This window comes from Trichoderma breve, chromosome 2 (genome assembly GCF_028502605.1).
Source record: "Trichoderma breve strain T069 chromosome 2, whole genome shotgun sequence".
NCBI classification, from domain to species: Eukaryota; Fungi; Ascomycota; class Sordariomycetes; order Hypocreales; family Hypocreaceae; genus Trichoderma; species Trichoderma breve.
In genome coordinates this window covers 2803937-2830465 of record NC_079233.1, presented here as the reverse complement: position 1 = coordinate 2830465, position 26529 = coordinate 2803937, and the positions used below count along the sequence as shown (strand labels likewise).

Below are 26529 nucleotides of genomic sequence, written 5' to 3'. Positions count from 1 at the left end.
TGTGAAAAATCATTATGTTATTTCTGAAATAATGTGTGTGATTCCATTATGTTTCTTCATTATGAGCAAGCTTTTCTCAAGCAAAAACGAGTAGTACGTGATGCTGCTTCTGCAACGGCTGTCATATCCCACCACTCCAAGACCCATCTTCATCTTATCACTACACTAGCAGTATCGAAACATGAATCAAAATACAATATGAAGGAACAATTCCCAAGTTCTTTTGGGAATATAAATATATCTCTAATTTCATAACTTACATGAGCCTAACCACTATCATAATTCAGCTGCAGTTCTAGGCCGTTTTCATTGCTTGTGACATCGAATAAGTGGGCTGCAGCAAACAATTGAACAACCAGATGCTTCTCTCGTGACCAATGCAGCACAGAGCAAGAAAGGCTCAGGAGGATGCCTTGCCATCACCGAATGCGGTCAACTACTCCTTGTCAATCTGCCAGGTATAGAGCAAGCCGCGGATTGTGGGGAGCCAATGAGGATGAAGCCAAAAAGGTTGCCTATCGAGACAACCATCAGCAGGGCTGGATTTGTATAACCTCAAGAGGCTTTGAACTTCCAAGCTCAGTTCGTTTATGCAGCCAAAAACCCCTTGGTACCAGCCTCATCTCAAATTGTAGGTGCCGCAGCCTCGTTTTTATGTCATCGTGGACAAGGATTTGCTTCCAGAAAAGCCACATGGGACTAAATAAAGAGATCGTCTCCTTAGCTCGACCAGCGCAGAGACCATTGTTCCCATGCTGTGGCTGCTTCTTTTGTAACCCGAGCGTCACTAGTTTCTTTCAATTCTATGAATGGCATCGTGAAATGTCGGTGCCTTATCCAAGACAGGGTCCCGTACGCCTTGCCTGGCTGTTTGTGTAATTAAGCCTTAACTAGCTAAGAATGTGAAACCAATGCATATGATTCGACCCATCACATTATCCGTGCGTATAAAGTAGTGAGCTGCTATTGTAGATAGGAATGCCAGAATATGAGGCGCGCGGTCTTCTAGGTGACTCGAGCGTCCTATTGTTGTTGCGACTTATACCCGCTAATGTCGCAAACCTGCAATTTTTCCTTGTTCTTGATATAATCTTTCAAAAGTCGGTATCATCGCTGTTGCTTCATTCAGTGAGTGTAATTGACGATTTCAGAATCCGTGATGGCTTCATCGGGTCGAAATACAGGCGCCTCGGCCCGCAATGAAAGCCAATATTCAGCTGCAACTCGAGGCAGACGCCCGAATGGTAATGCCATCATCGAAAACCCTCTAGGTATGTATAATTGCCAAAAGAAACCGAAAACTTGAATGGATCTTTGACAGAAGTTGACGGGATTAGTCCATCTCACGGACGAAGAATTGCAAAGGGATGTCCGATCCTTTGTCGACAACCATCTGCCATCCGTCAAATACGAGAACCTTTTACGTGCCGCTCGAGTCGCAAAGGACATTCGTATATACGATGAGGTTGCAAGACAAAAGGGATACCGTTTTGAATCCAGCCTGCCGGTACAGTTGACAAGGGATGAGAAACGTGCTTTGGTTCGAGAAAGAGACGTTCCTTTCAGTGAGAAAGGCATGTGGATTGTTATCCTCACAGTTTCCATTGCCGCCCTACTACAAGGTAGGAATACTTCATTCTTCCGCTTTCTTTCTCTCTCCCTACCTCTTCTAACTGCTTCTTCTCGCAACAGGATTTGTTCAATCGTCTTTTAACGGCGCTTCTCTGTATAAAGAAGAATGGGGCCTCCACGAACACATCAAACCCTCCAGTTCGGATAATTGGAAGTTTGGGGCTACCAATGCCGTCCCATTCTTTGTTGCCGCATTAGTTGGATGCCCTCTCTCGCTGCCAATTAATTATTGGTTTGGCAGACGCGGAGGCATCTGCGTCGCTGCATTCCTCATTTTGGCAGGTTCTATTGGTGCAGCTTTCGCAAAGACCTGGTACCAGCTATTCGGAATCCGGATTATCAATGGCATCGGTATGTCTGGCCAAAGGAAGCCTCTTCGCGTTTAAAAACTGATGGTTGGTTAGGAATGGGAATCAAGGCCGTCAGTACGCCAATTCTTGCTGGAGAAACTGCTGTTGGATTCTGGCGTGGATCTGCCATTCTAGCCTGGCAATTATGGTAAGACAACATACATGGATATAGGGTTGATACCGCCAGCTAACATATAAGAAAAGGGTCGCATTTGGTATCATGCTCGGCTTTGCTTTCAACCTCATCTTCACAAGAGCTCAGTCGAACGAGACGACACTAGCACTCATCAACGCATCGCCCACGGTGCCGAGTTTAGTACTCTTCATTATCGCCATGTTTTTCTGCCCAGAGTCCCCTCGTTTTCATCTGATAAAGGGACCCAACTATGACGTTCAAAAGGCATATACGTGCATGAGGAGGATACGAAATACAGAGGTTTGTCATTCTTTAGCTCTTCTTCAAATGGACCTTATGAAGTTAACGCGATGGCAGCTCCAAGCATTACGAGACATATATCTTGTGTATAAATCGCTCGAGCAACAAGCTATGGGATTGGGTGATATGGACCCCCATGCCTTTCGATCTCCGGGATTCATGTGGGTTATGCGAGACTTCTTGAGACAATTCACGCAGCTATTCCAACAGAGGCGCCTGTACAATGCTCTCATCTCTACTTCGACAGTCAATCTAGCCCAGCAACTCTGTGGAAGTAAGTCAAACAAAACATTTCCTCCAATACGGTACCCTCTAACAAAGACACAGTCAATGTTCTGGCCTTTTATTCAGGTAAATCATGAGTGATGTAGACAGACTTGGCTCCAAGCTCATGGGAATTAGGAACCCTCTTCGCCGGGGCCAGTAGCAAAGATGAACAACACTCGAAAATTATCCCAATGGCATACAGTCTAGGCTTTGGTAAATACCTTCTCAGTTGTCAGATCCTTCTTGTAATACCAGATGCTAACCGTTCAATGAATAGGGGCAATCAATTTTCTGTGTGGCCTGCCTGCTGTGAGAAGTATTGATACGCTTGGTCGTCGAAAGTGGCTTTTAGGAACATTGCCTTTCACGGCCTTGTTCATGCTCGCTGCTGCTTTATCGTGCACTATTTCGACTGAGAGTATCAGAATAGGGGTTGCTGCCTTCTTCTTATATGGTATAAGTGATAAACCCCCATTCGTCTATGAAGTCCGATCTAATATCCAAGTAGTCTTTGCCGCTGTATATTCTCCAGGTCTGGGCCCGATCCCGTTTACCCTTGCTTCAGAAAGCTTCCCTCTATCTCATAGAGAAGCGGTAGGTTATTGAGTCAACCCTCCAAGTTCTTCAGCCATTCTAATTGCATATCAGGGGGCTTCTTGGGCGATTGCAATCAACTTGGGCTTTGCCGGCATTTTATCTATCGTCTACCCCAGGTAAGTGAAGATAGAGACCATTGCATAGGCTATCTCAGGCTAATGGTCGCAAAGTGTGAATGCGGGACTCAAAGCAATCGGAGCCTTGGGCCTCTTCTCTGGTCTCAATATCGTCGCTTTAGTCATGGTCTTCTTACTGGTAGAAGAGACAAAGCGTCGCACTCTTGAGGAGTTGGACCACATCTTTGCAGTTTCCAAAAGAAAGTTTATGCGTTTCCAGGTATTCGAATATCTGCCCTGGCTTATCCAACGATACATTCTCGTAAGCCCAAAGCCCAGACCAGAGCTCTATGAGGATTTGATATGGGGTCCGATGGAAGGCGAAGATCTGGCGCCGTTTCGAGCTGCTCATTTATTAGGGTGTGATACTCAGCTATCAATTCCAATTCCCGAGCCAGTAGAATTGGGTCAAAGTCAAGGCCGAGTGAGTGATTTTTCTCGGGAAGAGTTACAGTTTGGAGTATACCAGCCAAGAGCGAGTCAGTCGGCAACAGATCAGAGTTATGCTCAGGGTATGCAGGCAACGAACAATGAAGGACCGGTGGGTATTGGTTATTGATAACGAGGGAAACAAGTGTGATGTTTACTTGGGTTTATTTTAATATTGTTCTGTATAATGAGGATGGTTTTGTTTTGATATATCCAATGTATTGTATTGCTGGGATGATTGTTGTTAATTGACGATTGGTTTATACATGTTCGGTGGTGCTTTACCCTGCAGTCCAAATAATTGTAAGGAGAGATCGTACATGCATTCCAACTTAGTGCGTATCTCAGCCACTGTAAATGTAATAACACACAAGTAGAATGTAATGTCTCAATGATGGTTAATTCATGCTTCTACGCGTATTCAAGCGATTAACACGGCACATCATCTCGACGTTCGTATTCGCAATCGGCATCCATTGCCACCCGGATCTGCCGAATTGGAGAAATCGGGGAAACAGAGCAACACAGATCGAAGTCCTAGCCGCTGTGGGGTTCGCCGTTTGCCAGTTTAGGCTCTAGCTGTGGCGACTGTGAGACCGCTATCTTGCTAGTGGGGCAATGGTGTTTCCGGTAACTGAATCTGTCTGGTGACATCCATTGCTCACTTGGAGAGACTCTAGCACTAGCAAACCGTCTTCCGTCATCACTCCTCACCTCCATTCTTTTGCGTTTGCTCCCTTTTTTACAGTACGTCGGCCATTCATTTAATCGTGATACCCGACGAGTGGATTCAATTCCATTCCATCCAATTCGCTGCCTGGTGAGAACCATGGCTTCCTTTCGCCTGACGATCGAAGATGGCCAGTTCCGCGATGCCCAAGGCCGCCAGATTGTTCTCCGCGGCATCAATGTTGCTGGAGACACGAAACTGCCGAGCGAGCCCAACCAGCCGTCTCATGTCGGTGATGACTTCTTCGACGGCGACAATGTGACCTTTCACCAGCGACCGTTTACTAAACAAGATGCCCCGATGCACTTTGCGAGGATCCGGCGGTTCGGATTCAACACGATCCGATATCTGTTTACCTGGGAGGCCCTTGAAGCTGCTGGGCCAGGCATCTACGACGAAGAATACATCCAGCACACCATCGAGGTCTTGAGAATTGCCAAATCCTATGGCTTCTACGTCTTCATGGACCCCCACCAGGACGTCTGGTCCAGGTTCACCGGCGGCTCTGGAGCCCCCATGTGGACCATCTATGCCTGTGGACTGAACCCCCAGAGCTTTGCTGCTACTGAGGCGGCTATCGTTCATAATACCTACCCCGAGCCAGATAGTTTCCCCAAGATGATTTGGTCCACCAACTACTACCGACTTGCCGCTGGCACCATCTTCACCTTTTTCTTTGCTGGCAGGGATTTCGCTCCCAAGTGCATCATCGACGGCGTCAACATTCAAGACTATCTACAGAACCACTTCATCAACGCATGTGCCCATCTGGCGAAGCGCATCCATGAGGCTGGGGATCTCGAAAATGAAGTCGTTATTGGTTGGGAGAGCATGAACGAACCGAACCGAGGCATGACCGGATACGTTGATTTGAGCGTCATTCCCAAAGAGCACCCCCTCAAGAAGGGAACGTGCCCAACAATGTGGCAGACTTTCCTGACGGGCATGGGCAGGGCGTGTGAAGTTGATACCTGGGACATGGGAGGACTTGGTCCATACAAGACGGGCACCAAGCTTGTGGATCCGCACGGCGAGTTTGCCTGGCTGCCAGAAGGATATGACGACTCGAGGTATGGATGGAAGCGTGATGGTGGGTGGAAGCTTGGCGAATGCATCTGGGCCCAACACGGCGTGTGGGATATCGCAACAGATACGCTCCTGAAGAAGGACTATTTCTCGAAGAACCCAAATACTGGGAAAACGATTGACTACCCAGAATTCACAAACACCTATTTCCTGGATTTTTGGAGGAAGTACAGCAAAGCTTGTCGCGCCCAGCACAAGGACTGTATCATGCTCATGCAGTATCCGACTTTGGAGCTTCCTCCCGAAATCAAAGGCACAGAGGACGATGATCCAAAGATGGCCTTCACCCCTCATTTCTATGACGGCATCACCCTCATGACAAAGCATTGGAACAGTAGTTGGAATGTCGACGTCGTTGGTGTGCTTCGGGGCAAGTATTGGCACCCTGCGTTTGCTATTAGAATTGGGGAGACAGCCATTCGGAACTGCCTCAGGGACCAGCTGGCAACTCTTAGACAAGAAGGCCTTGATCGGACAGGCAATCATCCTTGCCTGATGACAGAATTTGGTATTCCCTATGATATGGATGATAAAAAGGCATACAAGACGGGAGACTACTCGAGCCAGTCCGCGGCACTGGATGCCAACTATTTTGCGGCTGAAGGATCAGGAATGGAAGGGTATTGTCTGTGGGTGTACTCTACAACAAACGATCACGAGAGGGGAGATCAATGGAACGGAGAGGATTTGTCCATCATTTCTGTGGACGACAAGCTCCCCGAGACATCATCCATACTGAGCGAGCATGCGTTTGATCAATCAACTACGAGCTTGGTCAAACCTGGCGCCACCATCGTTACCGCGGAAACTCTGGATGATGCTGGAGTGAATCCGGGAAATCTTCAACGCACGCTTACGAATCCATCAATCAGCTCTGCCCCCTCCGATAAAGACCCTGAGTTAGCAAACGCTCCGGGCTACCGTGCTGCCGAAGCTTTCATCCGCCCAACACCAACAGTTGTGGCAGGGAAACTGCTCTCTTCTGGTTTTGACCTACGTAAATGCACCTTTAGCATCAAAATTTCAGCTCCCCAGGCTGCAGCCGATGATTCCCCTACCATCATATTCCTTCCCGAGTACCACTTCCCCAAGCAGGAGTGCGAAACTACTGTCTCAGCTGGCAGATGGGAGATTGGCCTTGACAACAGCCAGGGCACACTGCTCCAGGTCCTACGATGGTGGCATCCCGAGGGAGAACAGACCCTGACAATTAAGGGCCCGATACGCAAGTACAATCTCGCCGAAGGGACTTCTGACGACGCAAGCTACCTGGAGCAATGCCAAGCAGGGACTGGGGGGAACTGCTGCATTATGTAAAAGTCGTTGATCTGAATGCTCATTGTAGCGACGAAATTGGAGTCTTTTGAGTCTTGCGGCGTATATCATCAGAGGCCATTGGGTAGGCCAGCATGACCGGAGTTATGGATTTTTTTTCCCTTTTTTCTTATTGAGAGAGAGATCGTTAGTTTCACTTTAACGGACGATCTGAGCGTCATGTATTGATATGAGCAGACCAATCCGTGCGGACCAATAATCATACGTTCATTATTCATAGCGTAGCAATTATCATCTGTCTTGAGGACAGACTGACCAATGACAATGGCAATAACTTGCGATGAGAAAGAAATAACGAATTATCTTTGGGTCTAAGCAATGTCCGGTCCAATGGCTGGGTCCGTGATGACGCGCCTAAGTGAAGCAGGTATCATCGTCAGCACCTTGATGGCACTGACGTGACAACCTTGATGGCCCACGACGATTCCTTTTTTTTTTCTTTTAATTTTTTATTATATCTAATTAGGCATGCTATATAATAAAGTATCGGGCAATTGCGATTTTAAATCCTAAACAATTTCTCGTTTCTTCTTTTGAATAAATTTCCTACAAGTTGTGCTTTGTACAAGATATTGACTCCAGCCAAACTTCCTCATCACAATGGGGTTGCGACGAACCACTAAGTCAAAGAAGAGCAAAAGGTCGGAAGACTTGGTGCCATCCAAGCCTTTACCTGTGACGCTCCTGTCTGGTTTTCTAGTGAGTTGGCCACATCTGCTTTGCTGTACACAAATCTAGTCTGGAGTTTGCTGACAACGAATCTCTCTTCAGGGGTCAGGCAAGACAACGCTCCTACAGCACATTTTAAAAAGCAACCATGGGCTTCGTATAGCTGTTGTGGTGAATGACATTGGAGCGTAGGTATTACGGTGGTCTGCTGTTGGAAAAAAAGTACTGAAATTCGCGTAGTATCAATGTCGATGCATCTCTCATTCAAAAGACTCACACCCTTACAAAAACCAATGAAAAGATCATTGCGCTACAGAATGGATGCATCTGCTGTACTTTGAGAGGAGACTTGCTCGAGGAGCTTGTGCGCATCTCTCAGCTTCAGAAATTTGACTACATCATCATTGAAAGCAGTGGCATTAGTGAGCCAGAGCAGGTTGCTGAGACTTTCGATTCTCGCCTTGCAGAGCAGATGAGCCTCTTGACTGAAGGCGAAGGCGCTGCTGAACTTGACGAAGACATGATTAAGGTTTTGAACAAATTGTAGGCTTCAGTTATCCTGTGGGACGGTTGCCTCCTGTTATCGTTGTGACTAATTGTGGTATAGGAAGAAAGCCGGAGGGCTAGAAAAATTCGCCCATTTGGACACGACCGTTACAGTCATTGATGCTTTTACGATGCTGAACGACTTTGATACAGCGGATTTGTTGTCTGGACGGAGGGATGATGTTGTTCCGGAAGATGAGAGATCCGTGTCGGACCTTATGGTTGACCAGATTGAGTTTGCGGACGTGATCATCTTGAACAAGATTGATATGGTAAGGCTGGCCACGAAAAGATTATCTTGATTTGAAGACTGACGGATGAACCAGATCAACGACGAGACAAAGGCTCGGGTACTTGATCTTGTTAAACAGCTGAACCACCGGGCCAAGATAATAGAGTCTAAGTATAGCAAAGTGGACGTCAAAGAGCTGGTCAACACAGGCCTCTTCGATCTCGGACGTGCGCAAACTGGGTATGGTTGGCTGCAGGATTTGCACGCCATGACTGTGCGCGAGGTATGTTTCCCGTCCGATAGTTTCTTTTACCATGTAAATTTTTATTAGGGAAGGCTAACACAAATATTTCAGGTAAATGGCCGCAATGTGGTAACTCCTAAGCCGGAGACGGAGGAGTATAATGTGCAAAGCTTCATCTATTCACGTTACCGGCCTTTTCATCCAAGGCGGCTCTTTGCACTGTTGTATGATAAGTTTATCTTGCAGATGGAGCATCCTGACGATGACGATGATGATGAAGAAGATGAAGAAGAAGATGAAGGAGAAGAGGGAGACGAAGGGCAGTCTGACGGTGAGGATGCTGAAATGGTGGACTGTGAGGATAACGCAAGCACCAAATCGTCCGCAGAAGACAAGTCAGATTCGACATCTCCCTCTCACTCCCCATCAACTCCCCAAACCGAGGCATCTTCTCAAGGTGATGGCAAAGACACCAACGACATGGACGTCGACCCCTTGATGATGCCCTCAAACGAAGTGATTCTCGCCAATAAGCGCGCTCACCCAACACTCGCCCGGCTCTTCCGCTCCAAGGGCGAATTCTTCCTGGCCACACGACCTCACCGCGCCGGCGAATGGTCTCAAGCCGGGGCCATGCTCACTCTCACGGGAGGACGTTCATGGTTTTGCACTTTGCCGGAAGAAGAGTACACGACGGGAAGCCCCGACATAGATACTCTGGTGCAGCATGACATTGCCAAGGGCGGCGAGTGGGGAGATAGGAGGCATGAGATTGTCTTTATCGGCGAAGGACTGGACCATGAGGGCTTGGAGAAGATGCTTGATGCATGTCTGCTAACGGATGGGGAGTATGAGGAGTGGAAGACGGTTATGAGGAAGGATGGGGTAGAGGAGGAGGAGAGGAGGAGGATGTTGCAGGAGTTATTTGAAGATGGGTTTCCGGATTGGAGCGGAGATGATGAGGAAGGGCACGAGGGGCATGATCATTAAGGCGGGATGCCCTCATATTAAGAGTAGCTGATCAGTAAGACATGGACATTACAGAGATTCCTCAGAGCTGGAATTATTGGCAGAATAGAAAAAAGAGATGCTGCATCAGAGTAGCTAGAAACGATGAATAATCTGAGATCTCAAGATTGATCTGATTATGCATGTTTGTATGTACGGCTGGAGTCTTCGAGAAACCCCCCCTGTCATGGGTGAGGCTGGGCGTTGCCACCCGCCACAAATCGGCACAAACCACGCATCTCGAGGGGTCTAAAACCAGCACAAATAACGCAGCGCTGGGTATATAAGACTCGCGAGATTCTTGAGAGAATGAATGTTTTTCTCTTCTTCATCACAAAACACTTAATTCAATCTCATACAGCTACTTCAACTACATAATATCAACATTTCCTCAATTTTTCTTCTTTTTCAAACCACCAACCATCTTTACTCATTCACCATGTGTGGCGGAAACTGCGGCTGTTCTTCTACCTCTGCCTGTAGCTGCGGCTCCAACTGTATGTAACCTACTATCAGCATCCACAAAGCCACAGTCATAGGGCATTTTGCTAACTGGTGTTTTTACGCAGGCTCTTGCTCTAGCTGCCATTAAAAAGTTGAAACTCGGGCACATGGCTTGCATCACTTGATGCTTGAGAGAAATACGGCCAACTACATCTACAGCACTGGCTCATTCTTTTCAAAACCACACGACAACATATCACCAAATGCAATTCAATGATGGCTAGCTAGGACACCTTGTAATCAATGTATTATTATTAAACTGGATTTATTCGTTCTTGTGCATGCTCTGTGAATTTGTGTCTGGTGCGAGACCCAGCAGGACCCTGCGTCTCTGCAGCCAGGACTTCCCCGGATTTGGTCAGCTGTCAGCTAAAGCAGCGGGAGCTTAGTTGCGCAGGGCCGAAGGGGGAACTGGGGAGCCCTGTAGAGTGTAATTTCCCCTATGGAAGCCGCATGTACCGGTGAGTGGCTATCGAATAATAAAGTGACTACAGTTCAAGCGTAATACACGACTCGTAGGAAGTGTTTAAATAACCATTCTGCTATTGCAGCTATCTTCTTCTATTATCACCAATTTCATCTCGTATATGCCATTATTGGACAGCGACACCGCTGGAATAAGAGTCAGCCTCACTGCATGCGTATAAGCATCCATGGAAGTTCTCTGGGGTTCTGGCTGGCTAGATCCCCTAAAGCTACGGGGCTCTCAGGCACATTATGGAGCGCTGCAAGGCACTTGCTGCCCGTCAACGCTGGCAATCAGGTACCTGGAACAGAGCTAGAGGTACCCCATACCCCTACCTAGACCCATATCCTCACTGCATAGTAGGTACCCAATACTTGTATTCCTCCCATCAGCTCGCGGGATGCCCGCTGCCCGATTTGCATGTGATTGAAATCGATCAAGGTGTCTCACGTGGCCAACCCGCACTCATCCGTTTGCTAGCAGGAGCCTGCCCTCGGCTCTTGCCAATAGAGATGAGGACGATTGCGGCCTGCTGACCTTTTCACTTCTGTACTCTGTTCTCTGTGAATTTCTTCCATCTTTACTTTACTTTCAATACTTTTCTTTTTATTTACATCCCTTTTTCTCCATTGCTTTACTTTATGTAAAAATTCTATCTACTTCCAAACCGCTCCTGCCTGCAGCCTGACGCGGTTGCGCGACCAATGACGTTTTGGGCTGGCGGAGACGACGGACTGCCTTAGATGGCTGCCATTGTGAGTCTTGCTTGAGTTCTGCTCCCTTGTTCTTGTTTGTACTTGGTATTCGTACTCGGACATTGCTTCCCCTGCCTCTTCCAGCGTTGCTCGCTCTACCTTTTTCTTCCCAACATTGCGCAAACTGCTTTTTGTTATTCATTATTCGTTATTTTCCTCTTGTCCATGCGCAGACGCCTCGTGCAAGACAAAGGATGCCCGCCATTGGATCGACATCCCCCAACTTTATAGGGCTCGTTAGGGTGATGTCATGAAGACACGCTGCCTAGGCCTGTCTCTCGTCAGCCTTCGTTGACGCCACGATCCGAGCTCTGGCCAGATGCCTCGTCGTCGTTACGTCGTCGAGCTGCCGCTATTACAGTTACAATTACACCTTGACAATCTCGCGTGCTAGTGCTTGCGCCTGTTGTCGCCGCGCATCTATTCGAGCTTCAGCTTCAGCTGTCGCAACTACTCTTGCTGACCATCTGCCGCATTTCCCATTCGCAGGACCTTCCGTGGATCTCACAGCTCGGCCGGCCAATGTCTACCCGCGACGACTCGTCTCTGGGCGCCTCGCCGCCATCCTTCGACTCCCTCGTAGCTGCTCCTCCTCCGACATATGCTTCATTCTCCCCAGTTACACTCTCGGCCACGACACCCTCGAGGAACAGCCGTCGATCGACCGTCCTGGTTCACCAGAAGAGCCCGCTGCTCCTAGCCACACCTCCGCAGATCACGCGCGCGCTCGCCTATAGCCATCCTTTCCTACTTCCGCTCAACACATTTGTCGGGCTTCTAACATGGAGCACCGGAGACCCCTGGCAGAGCTTCCTATTGCTGTGCGCCTTTTGGGCGGTCGTCCTCTACGGCGATGTCGTGCTTATGCGAGCCGGCCCCATCGTTGTCTGCATGGCGCTGATAGCAGGCATGTACGGCCGGCGATATAGTCCCTTGAGCAGCAGTGGCTGGACCGAGCCAGCGCGAGTTACGAAAGAAGCTTCTACTTCCAAAAAGGCCACGGCCAATGGCGGCAATCATCTAGAGGAGACTCCCAATGGGAAGCAGCCTGGCCACGCTCGGGCTAGGTCGGAAATTACAAATACCAAACATCAGAAGACGTTGGATGAAATCGTCGATACACTCAAGGAGTTTACTGGCAGATGCAATGTCCTCATGGATCCTCTTCTCGAGATGACCGACTTTCTAAGCACTCAGCGAACCCCTACCAGCGCAACCACCAGGCCAGCACTCACTGCCATGTTTATGCGCCTCCTTATAGTGACGCCGTTTTGGGTCGCTCTGACCATGTCCCCATTTAAAATCATTACTACTCGACGTGTTGTGCTACTTGCAGGATCAATTGTCTTGACATGGCATGCCAGAGTGATGCGAGTTTCTAGAACTATTATTTGGAGAAGCGCAACCGTTCGCAAACTTGCTGGAGCTATCACTGGTCTCCGTTTTGAAAACCCACCAAAGCCACCGCCTAGTAAGAACGGCACAAACGGAAAGGAGTCACAGATGAGCAAGGCATCATCCCTAAGCTCCTCTAGCTTGCAAGTGAACCGTCGACGAAAAGGTTCTGGAAACGATGCTAAAAGCGCCGGCGTCAAGTTTACTTTTATCATTTACGAAAATCAGAGGCGGTGGATCGGGTTGGGGTGGACTACTAATCTTTTCGCATACGAACGGCCTGCGTGGACAGATGAACACAACAACGCCGTGCCACCGAGGGACGAGTTTGAGCTTCCTGAAGTCGAGGATGGAAGTCGTATGAGATGGCGATGGGTGGAGGGTAGCAAATGGCGGGTAGATGGCGTGAGTGAATCTGAGGAGCAGGGCACAGTGGATTACGATGGTCCTGATGGAAAGAATGGGTGGATATACTATGACAACAAGGTAAATGGACCTTGCTTCTCCCTCCCTTTCATCTACCCTGAGTTAACATTGACCTTGTAGTGGCAAAATGGCCGGCGGGGACTTGATGGATGGGGTCGGTGGACACGCCGCAGAAAGTGGTATCGTGATGCCGAGTTGGTAGAGGTGGACGAATCCCAACTTCCTCATGCTCATGAACTAGACGCTACAGAATCTACGTCGCCACCGCACACAACATCTTATAGTACCGCCAACGAAAAAATGCGAGCTGAGCCTATCATCTCCCCACCAGACGAAGACCAAGTTGCGGACGATCTGAATACAAAGATTGCGGATGATACAATCTCACTTCACTCGACAACATCATCACGGTTCTGGCCAACCCTGAGGAGACGCACTACGGACCGTTCCGGGGATAGTCTCCGCCTGGACAGTCAGAGGCAGGAGAAGCGACGAAGTGGTAGCCAGAGGCCGAGGAGAACGAGCGACGTTGCTAGTGACATCGCTGGAGAGGATGATACGAGCTCATTGAACATTTCGGTGGCGCTGGAGCTGCAAAAGCAGGGCAAAGAAGGCGGGCAATGGGGGATCGGAGATGAAGCCCGCATGAGTTTGGAATGAATGGCGTGTGAGATATCATTGAGCCGCACCTGTGGATCAGCTTTTGCTATGCAGGGCAGGCTTCTGCTTACCTTTTTTTGGAGTGTTTGTATGAGACCTTTGTAACAACAATATCGTCGTAGTAGCATTGGCTAGCGGGTTTGATGGGATTTGGGGCCGCGGCGTTGGGATAACCACATTTCTATGAAGGATAACGAATTATTGCTTGTACAAATTATACATTGTTACGCTTTGAATATTATTCCAGGTTGAAGTTTTAGTGACACCTGATTCTAAGCGACGCTGGTTCAAGCAAGTGACCAAATGATGGAGACGTGACCAGCTGGCAGTCGATTGCAGCTGGCTCGCAATTCTCTCAAAGAGGGCTCTTTGTTTGAGCGGGTGTTCATTTTGCCCACTCAGTCCCTAGAATTCTCTCTTCTTTCTGTTTGCAACACTTTTCTTTTCCTAAATTCCCTTTCTCTTTGCTTCAAGAGAGAGTAACAAAGCAGTAATTAACGACGAAAATGATGGCCGAACTACAGCGACGGCATCAAAACTCTCCCCTTTCGGCGACAAATATCGTGCCTGCCATCCCGCCTTCATCATCATCGTCGTCGTCGTCTTCCTCTTCTTCTCGAACAATTACTCCTCCTGAGAATGCCCGTCCACCTCATCGCGTCTCGTCCTCTGGAACAGTACAAGTCGTTTCTCCCGTGGCGACCTCTGTCACAGCTGTATCTCAAACTGAGAGTTCGGTTTGGTCGCCCGCCTCTAGGCCATCTCACATCTACGGTATTAACTCTGAGATTGGCTCTTCAACAAGTATTGCTGGGCACAACCAGTATGGCCATGGTCAGGGGCAGCGACAGAATCAACCGTATGTGATGGGAGGCGATCTTTGGATGGATTCATCGGCTGTTGATTTGCCACGACATGGTGAGAACGAACGAGATTGTTTGTTGGACTACACGACTAGGAGAGGAAAAGAGGTGAAGATGCAAAGAGCTCTTCTTCATACAGTGATGCATGGAGTTGTATTAGCGCTACAGTGCGGAGTTTCGTTGGCCGTGTTGGCTCTTTTTGTGTGGATGTCTTTATGGAAAGATGAGGAAGGGGGATTGAAGGGTATACCTGGTGGAATGTACGTGTGAAGCTCTCTCGATATCTCGTCTTTCTCTCCGCATAGATGAGTGAAATGTGCTGACAATCATCCAGGTTAAACAACGTGCCGTCTCTGGCAACAACTTTTGTTCTCATCATCTCGTCCATCACACTTGTCGTTCATGAGATTTATGTACTCTCTCCAGTTGTGCTACTCTACCTCCAGGCGGCGATTCTTGCATTGACTACCGTGTCTGCAACAACCATGTGGATGAATTGCGTGGGGGAAGACGATGCTATGCTGAAGTGTGTCTTGATAAGCTGCAGTGTCTTCTTTTTGGGAACTTCTGGACTTGCATTTCTGAGAGCAGTTGTCATCTGGAAGGTTACGGGTTCGGATGAATCTGAAGGGCTTGGACAAATAAGGGCTGATGGAGAGGTACAAGAGGAGAATTATGCAACGTTTTAGGGGCCTGGATCTTTATGAAGAGTTCTTAGGAACGTATTGAGGATTGAATCTGAGTTTGAAGTCATCTTTCAGTTACCATAAGCTTGGAATTATATAATCCTTCGATGTACAACTGATGTTCCTTTGTTCAAGGCCCTTACTCTTCTTCGTCAATACTATATATAGACCATCTTCAGTAGAAGATACGACACATCATGTTGCTTCTAATACATTGAGTAGCCTTAATGGAAATTTTGCTTATCCCATCTCTCGGAATTTGGGCAATTCATCAAAACGACAACCTTGCCATTCAAACCTTGCTCCTTAACAAACGCATCAAATTCCGCCAGAAAGTCATCATTCGTAATCATAATCTCCTCTTCCTCTACCATGTCCTTCAACTTCGGACTCATTTCGATAAACCACGGATTTGCATACTGCAGCACATCCCTCCACACCTGGAGGGGATCTTTATGTGTCGACACCCCATAGTAGACTAGCTCTGCATGCAGGTACGTGACGGCTCTCATCAAGTTAGCCACCTCAAAGGCACGGTTGTCACGGGTGATTTGCAGTTCAATGTCACGGCCGAGTTTGGTGGCTAGCATAGAGGGGTCCCAAAGAAGGGATTGGGAGATGAGCCAGTTGCTGAGATGGGTTTTGTAGGAGCCTCTGATCCAGCCGAGTTCGCTGATGGGGCGAGGCTCGGTGTTGTGTTGGAGGGATCGTTGTCGGAGCATGTCTTTGTGTTACTGTTGACGTTTTGATGTGGTATTTGAGCTCGATTATGGAGAAGAAAGTCGTATAAGTGTTCAAGCTGGATTAGATTGGAGAATAGAGAGGAAAGAGAGAAAGAACAAAGGTCAATGTGTAAGAGGAGAGATCAAGCAAGGAGCTTTAATAGGCGTTCGTTTGCATTGACAATGGTCATTCAAGCGTCTATTGTACAACATATGAACAAACACAAGATGCCGATTTCCGGTTTGTCGACGTATTAGGCCAGATATCTCTGATAAAGAGATAATGGAATGTGAAACGAGAAGTTATTGTAGAGATACCTTCCTAGCTATAAGCATACACACCAAGATACCTGTATCTTTCATCCATCAAGCGTGCTACCTACAAGCAAACAAATTAATAAGAGGTTCCTTTTCTTCTAGCTGTTCCCATTCAAAGCTCAGAAAACACCTCGCCTATCTTATGGCCCCAGTTCTCCTCATCAGCAAGCTTCCTCATGGCATCTGCCAAGCCGTCACAATATCCATCAACTTCTTCCGCATTCAACTGTGCTGTATCCCACGATGCAATGAAGAAGAGATTATCCCCATCCACCATAAAGGCGCTCCAAAAGAGTCCACTGCCAATCAGATGTTAGCTAGTTTGATCGACATCGTGTACTACACCGGCAAACGATGTTCGTCAACTCACCAATCTGGCCAGTCGTACCGCGCCACCGGCTCCAAAGTCTCGAAATCACTGCGGAATCCTCGAGATGCTGCTACCCCCATACTCACATCCCACACAAAACCTTGTCGGAATGACGCGTCCATGGCTGCGTTGCCTTCTTCGCGAAGCTCCTGTATGACCTTTTCCCATGGCACATGCTCATGGCGGCGAATCTGCTCTTGTTCAAGAACCATGCGCTGAACAAATTCTGCGAGCGTTTCTTCACGCTTTGCTTCAAACATGTTCAGGATCCATTCTACAGTAGGGCCATCGATGCTCATGGCGGGCGGGAGAGTGTTTGCTATCCAGTCTGGCACAAACGGCCATGAACGGCCACTTTCCCACGAGCTGAAGAGGGCGACTGATGATTTTGTCTGGATGACATTGAATAACACCAAGGCACATTTCGTGAATAGTGCCGGTTCTAGTTTATACAAGTCACGCATTTTGGCCATGTTTGGCAGACGGACGATTCTGCTGCGGCGTGGAAATCGGAACTCGCCTGCTCGATGTTGCCATTCTCCCTTCCATATGTAATCTCTGACTGCCTCACGTTCGGCAGCGTAGAATGAACTTTTGTCGTTTCCAATCATCATCCCGGGAGAGCGTTGTTTGGGCCATAATGCGGATTTGCAACGTGAAATGCCTCGCAGTCGTTGAGCATGGAACGAAACGGCTCTCTGCGCCGGCAGACTATCTTGATACTCTGTAAGCAGGTCTGCAAAGAGTTGATAAGGTGTTTGCATAGGAACTACCACGTCGGGATTGTGGATGAGTCGATCCAAATCTCGATGCCAGGGCAAGAGTGTCAAGGCATCGGCTATGGAGTGACTGTAAGTTATACATAGTAGATATTGTCCCGTGTCTTGAATCTTGACAATAACGGCACTGAACATGAACATGGGAAAGTTGGTATCTGAAGAGCTGTCTTCATAGATATCCTTTGCCTCCTTTTCAGTTCTCGCTTCAATCTCACGCACCAGCTTTTGAAAGAGATGCTGACTGTGTCGCACAACGATATGATAGAGTAATCCTTGGGTACCCAGAAGGACCGTTCGTAGAAGAGGTCGGGATGCTATCCATCTCAAAAGTCCGTTGTAAATCTGTGAGATGGAAGCATCATGAAATCGGAAGATGAGACGAATCCGATATGACTGTGGTCGTTGGCCGACAATCGTTCGATACATGGAGCCCCTGATGGGAATGACATCTTCGACATCCGATCCATCCAGACCAAATCTCTCAATTTGCTCTTGAGCAGCGACCAGAACATCGTATTTACCCCTATTCTCAAACAGCGCCTGTTGATTGGAGTCGTAATCTTGTACTCCTTTGGGTAGAACACTGTAGCCATCATCTATCGGGTAGGCTTGAACGATGTTTTTCTGTTCCATTTTGGCTTCCGTTTCAGACGGCACATCCCTAGTAATCAGAAGCTTAGCCTGTTTCTCAATCGTAGCGTGTTTGCTCAAATCTTGTAGATAAAGCTGTTTTCCAAGCACTCGAAGCACAGCGTCGCAGTATCGAAGCAGCGTGATGCTATCGGCCATGCAAAAGATATCATCCGCCTTACTGGGACGGACTCCCACCAGCTGATCCCATATTTCCCTTAGACGATCTTCTAATGTCGATATTGTGTCTTTCTTTTCCATTTTGGAGGCCGTATTCTGGATGGTTTTCCGATGTGTTGAAACGATATCGGTAAGAATGGCTCTTTTAGGCTTTCCAAGAGATGTGACTGGAATATTTTCAATGCCCAATTCCTCAAGTGTGTATACTGCATCGAGGGAGTATTGAGGCCCCAACATTCTTGCTTTTTCCATCACTTTTGCTTTGGATGCCCTCAAAGAAAGCTTGACAATGGCGACGGGAACCTGGCCCGCAATGTCATCCGGGACACCCACGACGAGCACCTGTATATCTCATCAGCTTGAACTATCTCGAGATGAGTGAAAAGACTTACATGGACAAGACCCGGGATTTCAGATAGCGCAGACTCTATCTTAAGAGGATTGATATTCTCTCCTCCTCGAATGATCAAATCATTGTAACGTCCAAGGATGTAGACAACCCCCTTGTCATCAATCATCGCCTGGTCTCCCGTCTTTAACCACCGCCCCGACTTGTCATTGTAGAACCGTTCTTCTTCTCGTTCGTTCTCAGTATCAGCAAAGTAATTGTGTACCACCGAAGTCCCAGCAATATGGAGCTCTCCAACTTGCATCCGAGATAGTACCTGTCGAGTCCCTGGACGGCAAATGCGCACCGCCGCTCCGGGAAGAACCTTTCCAACTCCATCATGATGTCCATCTACCAGCATCTTATCCTGTCGAGACCAACTGACAATTGGCGCCCCTTCAGTCATCCCATAAGCCTGGATAGCGTCACGCGCCCCAAGCCCCTCTCTACAAAGCCGTATGTGCTCCGGCCCAATCATGGTGCCAGACAGCGAGACAATAGACAGGTTCAGGTCCCGTGAGCTCGGAAACGAGCCGTGGGACAAGAGGGCCCGGACAAGGGTTGGCGTGGCTGACATGACGGTGCACTTCTCCTGAACCAAGGCCGTGAGCGTGGCGTCAATGTGGAAAGACTTGGCCGCGAATACGACGGTGCCGCCGTGTCGCCACGCACGAAGCGCGTTGTTGATGGCAAAGACATGGCACACGGGCGTGTGGACGAGCCAGCGGTCGACAAAGCTCGGGTCGGCATTGGCATCATAGTTGTTGGTCTGAGACACCAGGTTGCGGTTTGTGTGAGGGCATCCTTTGGGCTTGCCCGTCGTTCCACTCGTGAAGACAATGAGAGCGGGAGCGTTTCCGTTGGCTCGGCGCGGTCCTTGATCGTCGTCTGTGTCACCGAGTGCCTCCAGCCACTGAAGGGCGAAATCCCGAGCCAGGAGTTGGCCGAGGCTGACCCAGCCATCCATGGAACAACCTCCACAGTGTATACGGAGAAGGGGATATGGAGGCTTGGGCATTCCTCCATCTAGAAGTACTGCGGCTTCAGTGTCCTGGACCACTAACACGCGTGGTGTGATGGACTCGAGCATCAAGCAAACGTCGTCCGTCACACGAGGATCAATGGGGACGAAGACAGCCCCGATCTTGACACAGGCCCAGAGCAAGAAGCCCCATTCTGCGCAATTCCAAAGCACAGCGGCGACATGCATGCCAGCACCGACGCCCAGCTTCTCCAGAGTGTCAGCCAGATGCTCAGCGCTGTCCCGGAGGTTTCCATACGAGCATCTGAGACATTCCGATCGCGCAGTCGAGATTTCATCTTCCGATACGTGGCTGGCATTTGCGGGTTGCCACAGAGAGACTATTGCTTCTCTCTCAGGATGGGCGGAAGCTGTGGCTGCAAAAATATCCCAGAGCTGTTGATCGAGATCAGAGAGGGGTTCGCCATGAATCTCTGCAATGGCGGTGTCAGAGATGGCGTCTTCGTCTTCCCGATGGGCCATCTTGAGCTCTTCTTTTCTTTGTCTCTTATTTTTCTCTCAGTCTTTTGATGCGATTGACTGTTAGTTGATTTAAAAAAACATAAAAGAACATAAAAGAATATGTTCAGCTTTGAATTGCGAAATTGACGGCGGATCAAGAGGATATATAACCTCATATATTTAATCAACACGATGAAGTCTGGAGGCCAAGAGTTGTCGGCATGTACTTCTCCATCCCCATCTTTTTATCTTATTCACACAGCCCGCCGTAGTTTCCGCTCCGTAGAGCAGATTCCTCCAAGTGTTGTGTGCCAAACACAGGCGACGCAGTTTCACCTTGTCCATTAGCCTGAGAGCCTAAAGCACATTCGATCAACCATGCAGCTGTTGGTTGATACCCATCGTATCTCTTGTGATACAAAGGCCGCGTCTCCCCAATGACATGACCGGGAAAACGCCACTCGCCCTGGCAGCGAGCCAAATAGAAGCTCTATATAACGTCGTACGCATTCTGAGTACCGGCAAGCAGCGTCTCCCTCCAAGACACTGGGTCCAACGCGGCGCATTGCTGAATCTCCACGGCAAAGTCGGACAGGGGGAGCGGTTCACGGTAGTTGCCTGTTCCCGTGACTTTGCTTCGCACAAGGTCGAAAATAAGCTCTCCAGAGTATGAGTCGTTGGTCCGGAGTTACACACATCTGGGATGTTGTCTGAGACTTTAAATTGATGAGTGCAGAGCATGAAAAACCGCTGACGTGCTCCGCCTCACGCTGGCAAAGTCAACTTTCGCTTGGTATCCAATCTATTTCGCTGGATGCGATCATGTCCGGGATCAACCATGTAAGTCCATGTAAGTTGAGCAGCCTTTTTGTTTTTCGTAGCGAAGATTGACGGATAACGTAAAGACACGATGAAATTGCGGCTTTCTCATGACATCAGAGAGTAACGTATTGACAGTTTTGAACCGGACAAGAGTGAATCCCAAGCCTTGCTCATATGTAGTCTCTGAGCAAGTTACCGGCTTCATCAAACGGCAGAGGATGCAGAAACTCCAAGAAACCGTGACCAAATGTATCAGATAGCCTCTATCGTCAAATCTTTTCGTTCGAGAGGGACTTGTTTTGCCAAGTAGCCCATTTCCTGACCCCGTGATCCTCTTTGATCTGCGAATACGACTTGTACCATGTCATTGAGACGCACCTCTGATCCTCCTCTCCCAAGTCGTGTCTCGAGTGGTTGCATATCGTAATGTCCTCATGTCGCTCATGCGAAGAGAAACACCGCCCATTGGCTCCAGACGCCTGCAGCTAACCACGTCAGCGCGGTATTTCCCGGCACAAAGGAAGCTCTCGTGTCGGATATCTGCTTCCTCCACACATGTCGGTGCGCAAGGCCAGCATCCGATCGGCGTTGAGCTATCTGAGCAGCACGATCCTGTACGGTTGCGAGACATACAGCTGTCAGCATCTCTTTCATCCTATCTGGGCTCTTTTAAGAAGCAGGGGATATGACCACTGGGTGTGACTGCATACTGCGGGAGAGGAACAGCGGTAAAGGCGACACCCATCGTGGGTTTGACGCAAGAGGTCACTGTCGAAGGGTTGTTTCCAAGCTGCTGGGAACAAAACGTGTCAGAGGTTACGATGGCGTGGTCCTGACAATCTATTATTATACTATTCCTTCTTAATCAGAAACCAGCAGTTGGACATGCTCAGTCAATGAGAGCTTCCATTAGACCCTGGTTGATGCGCTCACAAGTTCCACAGCAGAGAACAGGAACACGAAAGAAGAAACTATTGATATTATTCGGTCCTATGTATGCAAGGCATTCTGTTAAATGAATTTGTGAAACACACCTTGACTAGACGTGCTGTGACGTTTATGAACAGGCTTAGGGCAGCCCCTTTTCTTCATGTATTGTCCGGATACCGCCAACCAGGTACCGCCCACAGCCAGGACGAATTCCAATTACAGGCCTTCTGCAGAAGCATACGCATACAGTAGCTGTCAGACACTTAATGAATGGCTTGGGCATACTACTAGCGTGCCTTGGCTTAAATGATACGGAGGCTTCATTGGGCTGGCTCAAAAAAGGAGTCGTACTCTGTTTCGTCCCAACACACCAAGGCTTTTCATGTCATAGAGAATTTAAGGCTAATTATTTTGACTTGATACCTTGTGAAATACCATTAGCCATGTCTGAATTCCTGAAATATCAATATTTAATGCTCTACTCTTTCATTCTACTTCTCATCTCTTACATATTTCACTGTATATATAAGCAGGCTCGCCAGCATCACCTTTCACAAAGTAAAGGCTGCAAAGATGCGCAATCAAAAGCACCAGTTAAAGACCCTTTTATCGGATTCGACTTCATTTACGATTGTCTATTTGCAAAACCCGTCGAAAAATACCTCGATTCTACATATAAGACGTTCCAACAGCTCGGCGCCACATACGCATACAAACGATGGACATGGGAGGCCGTCTACACATGCGACAGCCGAAACATCAAGCACGTTCTCGCCTCTGGCTTTGATGATTTCAAGCTCCCTCGCCTGCGAGTCAATGCAATGATGGGGCTTCTTGGGAGCGGCATCTTCACATTAAACGGACACTCCTGGTCGCATGCTCGAGGAGTTTTGCGGCCATGCTTTGCGAAACAAAACAAGGAGAGCATCGTCAACATGCTCGAGACGCATTTCCAGGCCCTTCTGAGGAGGATCCCAAATGACAAGGCCACGATCGATCTGCAGCCGCTGTTTTTCTGGCTCACCATGGACTTTGCGACAGACTTTCTCATGGGCCATTCGACGAGCGTCCTCGACCGCGCATCAAGCCATGCGAAAGAAAAGCAGTTTGTTGATGATTACTTGACCTGCTCTACGGAGATCGTCAGAAAGATGCAACTAGGTCCGCTTCAGATGTTTTCGATCAACTTCGCCGCCATGAGAGCTCGAAGTCGCGTGTTCAGGTACATTGACGATTTTATCGACGCCTCCTTGGACAAAAAGGACGAGAGCGAATCTACAAATATGGGATGCAATGTTCTTCAGTGCCTCTCGGCTGTGACGACGGATCGAAAGCAGCTTAGAGATCAGATCCTCCATATCTTGGTTGCGAGCCGTGATACCACAGCCTGTTTGTTAAGCAACCTGTTTTTTGTTCTAGCCAAGAAGCCGCACATTTACGACAAGCTAAGGAGGGAAGTCGTCTCCATTGCAGGTGTTGAACCTGCTACAGACCACCAGCTGAGCAGCATGGAGTATTTAAAGTGGTGTGTTCAAGAGTGTAAGCCAAAGGCCTAGAGTTTTCCGTGAGCATCGGTCGGCTAATCTCAATGAAGCTTTACGACTCCATCCCGTGATTCCGACGAATGCTCGAGAAGCGTCCAGAGATACCGTCCTACCATATGGTGGAGGCGAAGATGGCAATTCGCCTCTTCTCATCAAGAAAGGAAATCTCGTCATGTACAACATTTACGCTATGCATCGAGATGCTCGGATATTTGGACCAGATCCTGAAGAATTTGTACCCGAGAGGTGGAATGGTTTGAGGCCAGGTTGGAATTATCTACCTTTCAATGGCGGACCACGAATCTGCATTGGCCGTAAGTAATCTAACGCTACCAAATAGTTTGGCATATTCTAACGTGCCAATGTAGAAAAGTTTGCCCTCTTGGAAACGTATTACCTCGTGTCAAGAATGGTGCAAACGTTTGAGACCATGAGCACAGTTGATGATTCGGAATGGATAGAGCTTTATGCTCTTGCCACAACATGCAGAGATGGAGTCAAAGTTAGCTTAACAAGGCCTAATCACCGTCAGTAATTGCTTCTAGATTAGGCTGGCGTTTGTGGTGTTTTAGATATAAACAAAAGAGATTCCCCTTAGTACACATTTGTGACAAGTCTGCAGAGCTCATGATAAATTAACAACCCAAGTGCCTTCTATTTTATATATAACCAACAAATTCTATATATCCTATTCATCATCTCATGACTTCATATAAAAGAAACAACCATTCTAACAGATGTGCGTATCTCTTCATTGATACCCTCAAATATCAAGAACTACCATCCTCCACCCTTGAGTCCCCTCGAAATATTCATGAACATATGGTGCGACACCGGCCATCGAAAAATGTTGTCCGTCCCCTCAATCACACCACTCATCCTCGTCATAGAAGTCGTCATAAACAAAAATCTCGACGTCAAGTTCAACTTCAGGACAATTGTACCTGATAGGAACCCAGCTGACCTCCTCCGCGTCCTGGCGGCCGAATTTCCCGTTGACATGGATGGCCTTGGGCCTCCACTTGCTTCGTTCTTCCGGTCTCCATTTCATCTGGACACACCATAGGTCGCCTTCCACCTTGCGGATATGCTCATCTTTGAATCCGTCCGTCCAGAGCTGGCCCTGAATTCTCCCTTCGCGAAAAAAGACGCTCGTGGGATCCCAGACTATCGCACTATGGGCCAAGGAGATGAGTATTTGTTGCTTTTGCATCAACTCTTTGGCCTTGTCCAGGGCGGCAATATTTCTCATCCACTCCTTGCCAATCTTGAAGAAGAAGCCATCATTGATGTCGGGGTTTAGTCTCATTTCGATCTTGGTGGATGGCTTCTTGAGACTGGAAAATAGCCTAGACGATGAGCGGGAGAATGGTCTGGATTTGCTTGTTTGGCGTCTGGGGGCTTCGATTCTAACACTCTCGCGGTTGATCTTCTTCTGCTTCTGCTTGGTCATCTTTCTTAGACGGCGCTTGCGGTGCTTAGCATCTTTGATAGCATCTTCCACCACTTCGTCGATACACTCCCTCATTTGCCCTTCTAGCTCATTGTGGCGGTCCAAGATACCCATGATGCGACGGGATCGGTTCCTGGTCCCCAACAAAGCAACCGCCATCAACTCGCTGCGGTGGCTCTCGAGTGCCATGAGTACGCAGTCCATCCATTCTTCTCGGGTATCACACAAGTCGATATCTCTGGTCGGTAACCGACGTCCGAATTGCTCAATCTGGTTGAGTCTCAAAAAGTCTCGAATCCTTGAGTTGATTCTTTGCCATAGTGCCTTTATATTAGGCTTGCAGAAACATTCGTCGATATCGTAGAGGAGATTTTCTATTCGTCTGTTGTCAGAATATATAAACAAAATAGAAATGTGCTATGACACCTTATAGAAGTAACGCGTACCTTCGTCCTTCTTATTATTTTTAGTCGATGATAGATCCAGATTGCTAATTTCCTGGGTAATCTTTTCGACTGGTGCTTGGGGAGACATGTCGGGATATGACTCGGTCCGCTATATCGCCCAAAAGATATCTGCAATAAATTTGAGAGCTTCACAAGGCTGTTGAAACGGTTTAGAAATTTTTGAAAGAGCTTTTGCCAGTCGTGTATTGCATAACCAGTAGGCGTATGGCAAACGTATGAGAATATAGAGGCTAGAGAGGTTTTTGTTTTTGTTGATGTGAAAAAAGAAAGAAATCAAAGGATGGGACCGCTTTATTAGAAGTTTTGGACGACTCGCCTACAGAAAGAAATAAAAGCCAATCTTGAGTGGAATTATCCGACCACTTCACAAGCTTTTGTTAACGGAGCTTATACTTTATGTTCCAGCGAACTTTCAAAAGCCTTGACGACTTCTCACGCCTCGAGAGAGTTTGTCCGATAATTATAGGGCATGGTTCCACCCGCATGTGAAGAATTGTATATTCAAGAAGTCACTCATACACAGGTCTTCGTTGGATCACACCAAACGAAGAATAATGCCATAGCTAGAGACGGAGATTAGGGCTATGTATATTGTATATACCGATGCGGGATGGAGTCTAATAGATGTGATTCTTCTCAGCTATATAACCGAGTGGACTGTATAAGTACAATGAGCAGGTATTTGAAAGTCTATAACCAGTGGAGTCTCCATTGAGATAGGTAGATATCCATCAGTTACTCAATGGCGGATCCCGTACCGCAACTTCGAGGCACATCAAGGTTCAGCTACCAATCGATGCCTTCAGTTGCCATGACAGTCATGGCTGTGGAAATGCAAATTGTGCCATGGTGGATGAATTGGTAGCTTCCTACCACCCACTAGTACCTACCTACGTTAAAGTTGCGTAGAGAGAGGTATGTACTTCCATCGGTATATTATAGAAATTCATTGTCTATATGAAGAATCGGCCTTCAGATAATAACCGTACTTAATGTGGTGGAAGAGATTCT

The 26529-nt window shown here is 48.0% G+C and overlaps 9 protein-coding genes across 9 annotated transcripts; 6 read left to right on the top strand and 3 right to left on the bottom strand.

The window, feature by feature from the left end:
* Nucleotides 1-1159: 1159 nt before the first annotated feature.
* On the top strand, nt 1160-3957 carry T069G_03082 (sugar transporter domain-containing protein; the record flags this gene model as incomplete). Its single annotated transcript, XM_056170292.1, has 14 exons — nt 1160-1271; nt 1338-1465; nt 1514-1622; nt 1693-1983; nt 2037-2130; nt 2187-2418; nt 2476-2539; nt 2594-2692; nt 2746-2769; nt 2821-2898; nt 2963-3139; nt 3194-3279; nt 3334-3398; nt 3453-3957. The coding sequence occupies 14 exons, from the start codon at nt 1160-1162 to the stop codon at nt 3955-3957; spliced, it is 2064 nt and encodes a 687-aa protein (XP_056031184.1).
* A 699-nt stretch (nt 3958-4656) lies between these two features.
* T069G_03081 (cellulase (glycosyl hydrolase family 5) domain-containing protein) lies at nt 4657-6960 on the top strand (the record flags this gene model as incomplete). Its single annotated transcript, XM_056170291.1, has 1 exon — nt 4657-6960. One exon carries the CDS (start codon nt 4657-4659, stop codon nt 6958-6960), a length of 2304 nt encoding a protein of 767 aa, XP_056031183.1.
* Nucleotides 6961-7578: 618 nt separating this feature from the next.
* T069G_03080 (cobW/HypB/UreG, nucleotide-binding domain-containing protein) lies at nt 7579-9659 on the top strand (the record flags this gene model as incomplete). Its single annotated transcript, XM_056170290.1, has 7 exons — nt 7579-7677; nt 7750-7835; nt 7888-8190; nt 8255-8465; nt 8520-8708; nt 8781-9000; nt 9058-9659. The coding sequence occupies 7 exons, from the start codon at nt 7579-7581 to the stop codon at nt 9657-9659; spliced, it is 1710 nt and encodes a 569-aa protein (XP_056031182.1).
* A 2265-nt stretch (nt 9660-11924) lies between these two features.
* Nucleotides 11925-13883, top strand: T069G_03079 (integral peroxisomal membrane peroxin domain-containing protein; the record flags this gene model as incomplete). Its single annotated transcript, XM_056170289.1, has 4 exons — nt 11925-12368; nt 12447-12909; nt 12964-13283; nt 13344-13883. The coding sequence occupies 4 exons, from the start codon at nt 11925-11927 to the stop codon at nt 13881-13883; spliced, it is 1767 nt and encodes a 588-aa protein (XP_056031181.1).
* Nucleotides 13884-14522: 639 nt separating this feature from the next.
* Nucleotides 14523-15435, top strand: T069G_03078 (uncharacterized protein; the record flags this gene model as incomplete). The annotated part of the gene is made up of 3 exons (XM_056170288.1): nt 14523-14742; nt 14970-15006; nt 15081-15435. The coding sequence occupies 3 exons, from the start codon at nt 14523-14525 to the stop codon at nt 15433-15435; spliced, it is 612 nt and encodes a 203-aa protein (XP_056031180.1).
* Nucleotides 15436-15656: 221 nt separating this feature from the next.
* Nucleotides 15657-16154, bottom strand: T069G_03077 (uncharacterized protein; the record flags this gene model as incomplete). The annotated part of the gene is made up of 1 exon (XM_056170287.1): nt 15657-16154. One exon carries the CDS (start codon nt 16152-16154, stop codon nt 15657-15659), a length of 498 nt encoding a protein of 165 aa, XP_056031179.1.
* A 430-nt stretch (nt 16155-16584) lies between these two features.
* On the bottom strand, nt 16585-20323 carry T069G_03076 (AMP-binding enzyme domain-containing protein; the record flags this gene model as incomplete). The annotated part of the gene is made up of 5 exons (XM_056170286.1): nt 16585-16771; nt 16861-18773; nt 18824-18982; nt 19046-19732; nt 19775-20323. The coding sequence occupies 5 exons, from the start codon at nt 20321-20323 to the stop codon at nt 16585-16587; spliced, it is 3495 nt and encodes a 1164-aa protein (XP_056031178.1).
* A 2174-nt stretch (nt 20324-22497) lies between these two features.
* T069G_03075 (cytochrome p450 domain-containing protein) lies at nt 22498-24133 on the top strand (the record flags this gene model as incomplete). The annotated part of the gene is made up of 3 exons (XM_056170285.1): nt 22498-23593; nt 23649-23912; nt 23967-24133. The coding sequence occupies 3 exons, from the start codon at nt 22498-22500 to the stop codon at nt 24131-24133; spliced, it is 1527 nt and encodes a 508-aa protein (XP_056031177.1).
* Nucleotides 24134-24460: 327 nt separating this feature from the next.
* On the bottom strand, nt 24461-25585 carry T069G_03074 (uncharacterized protein; the record flags this gene model as incomplete). Its single annotated transcript, XM_056170284.1, has 2 exons — nt 24461-25425; nt 25498-25585. The coding sequence occupies 2 exons, from the start codon at nt 25583-25585 to the stop codon at nt 24461-24463; spliced, it is 1053 nt and encodes a 350-aa protein (XP_056031176.1).
* Nucleotides 25586-26529: the final 944 nt, after the last annotated feature.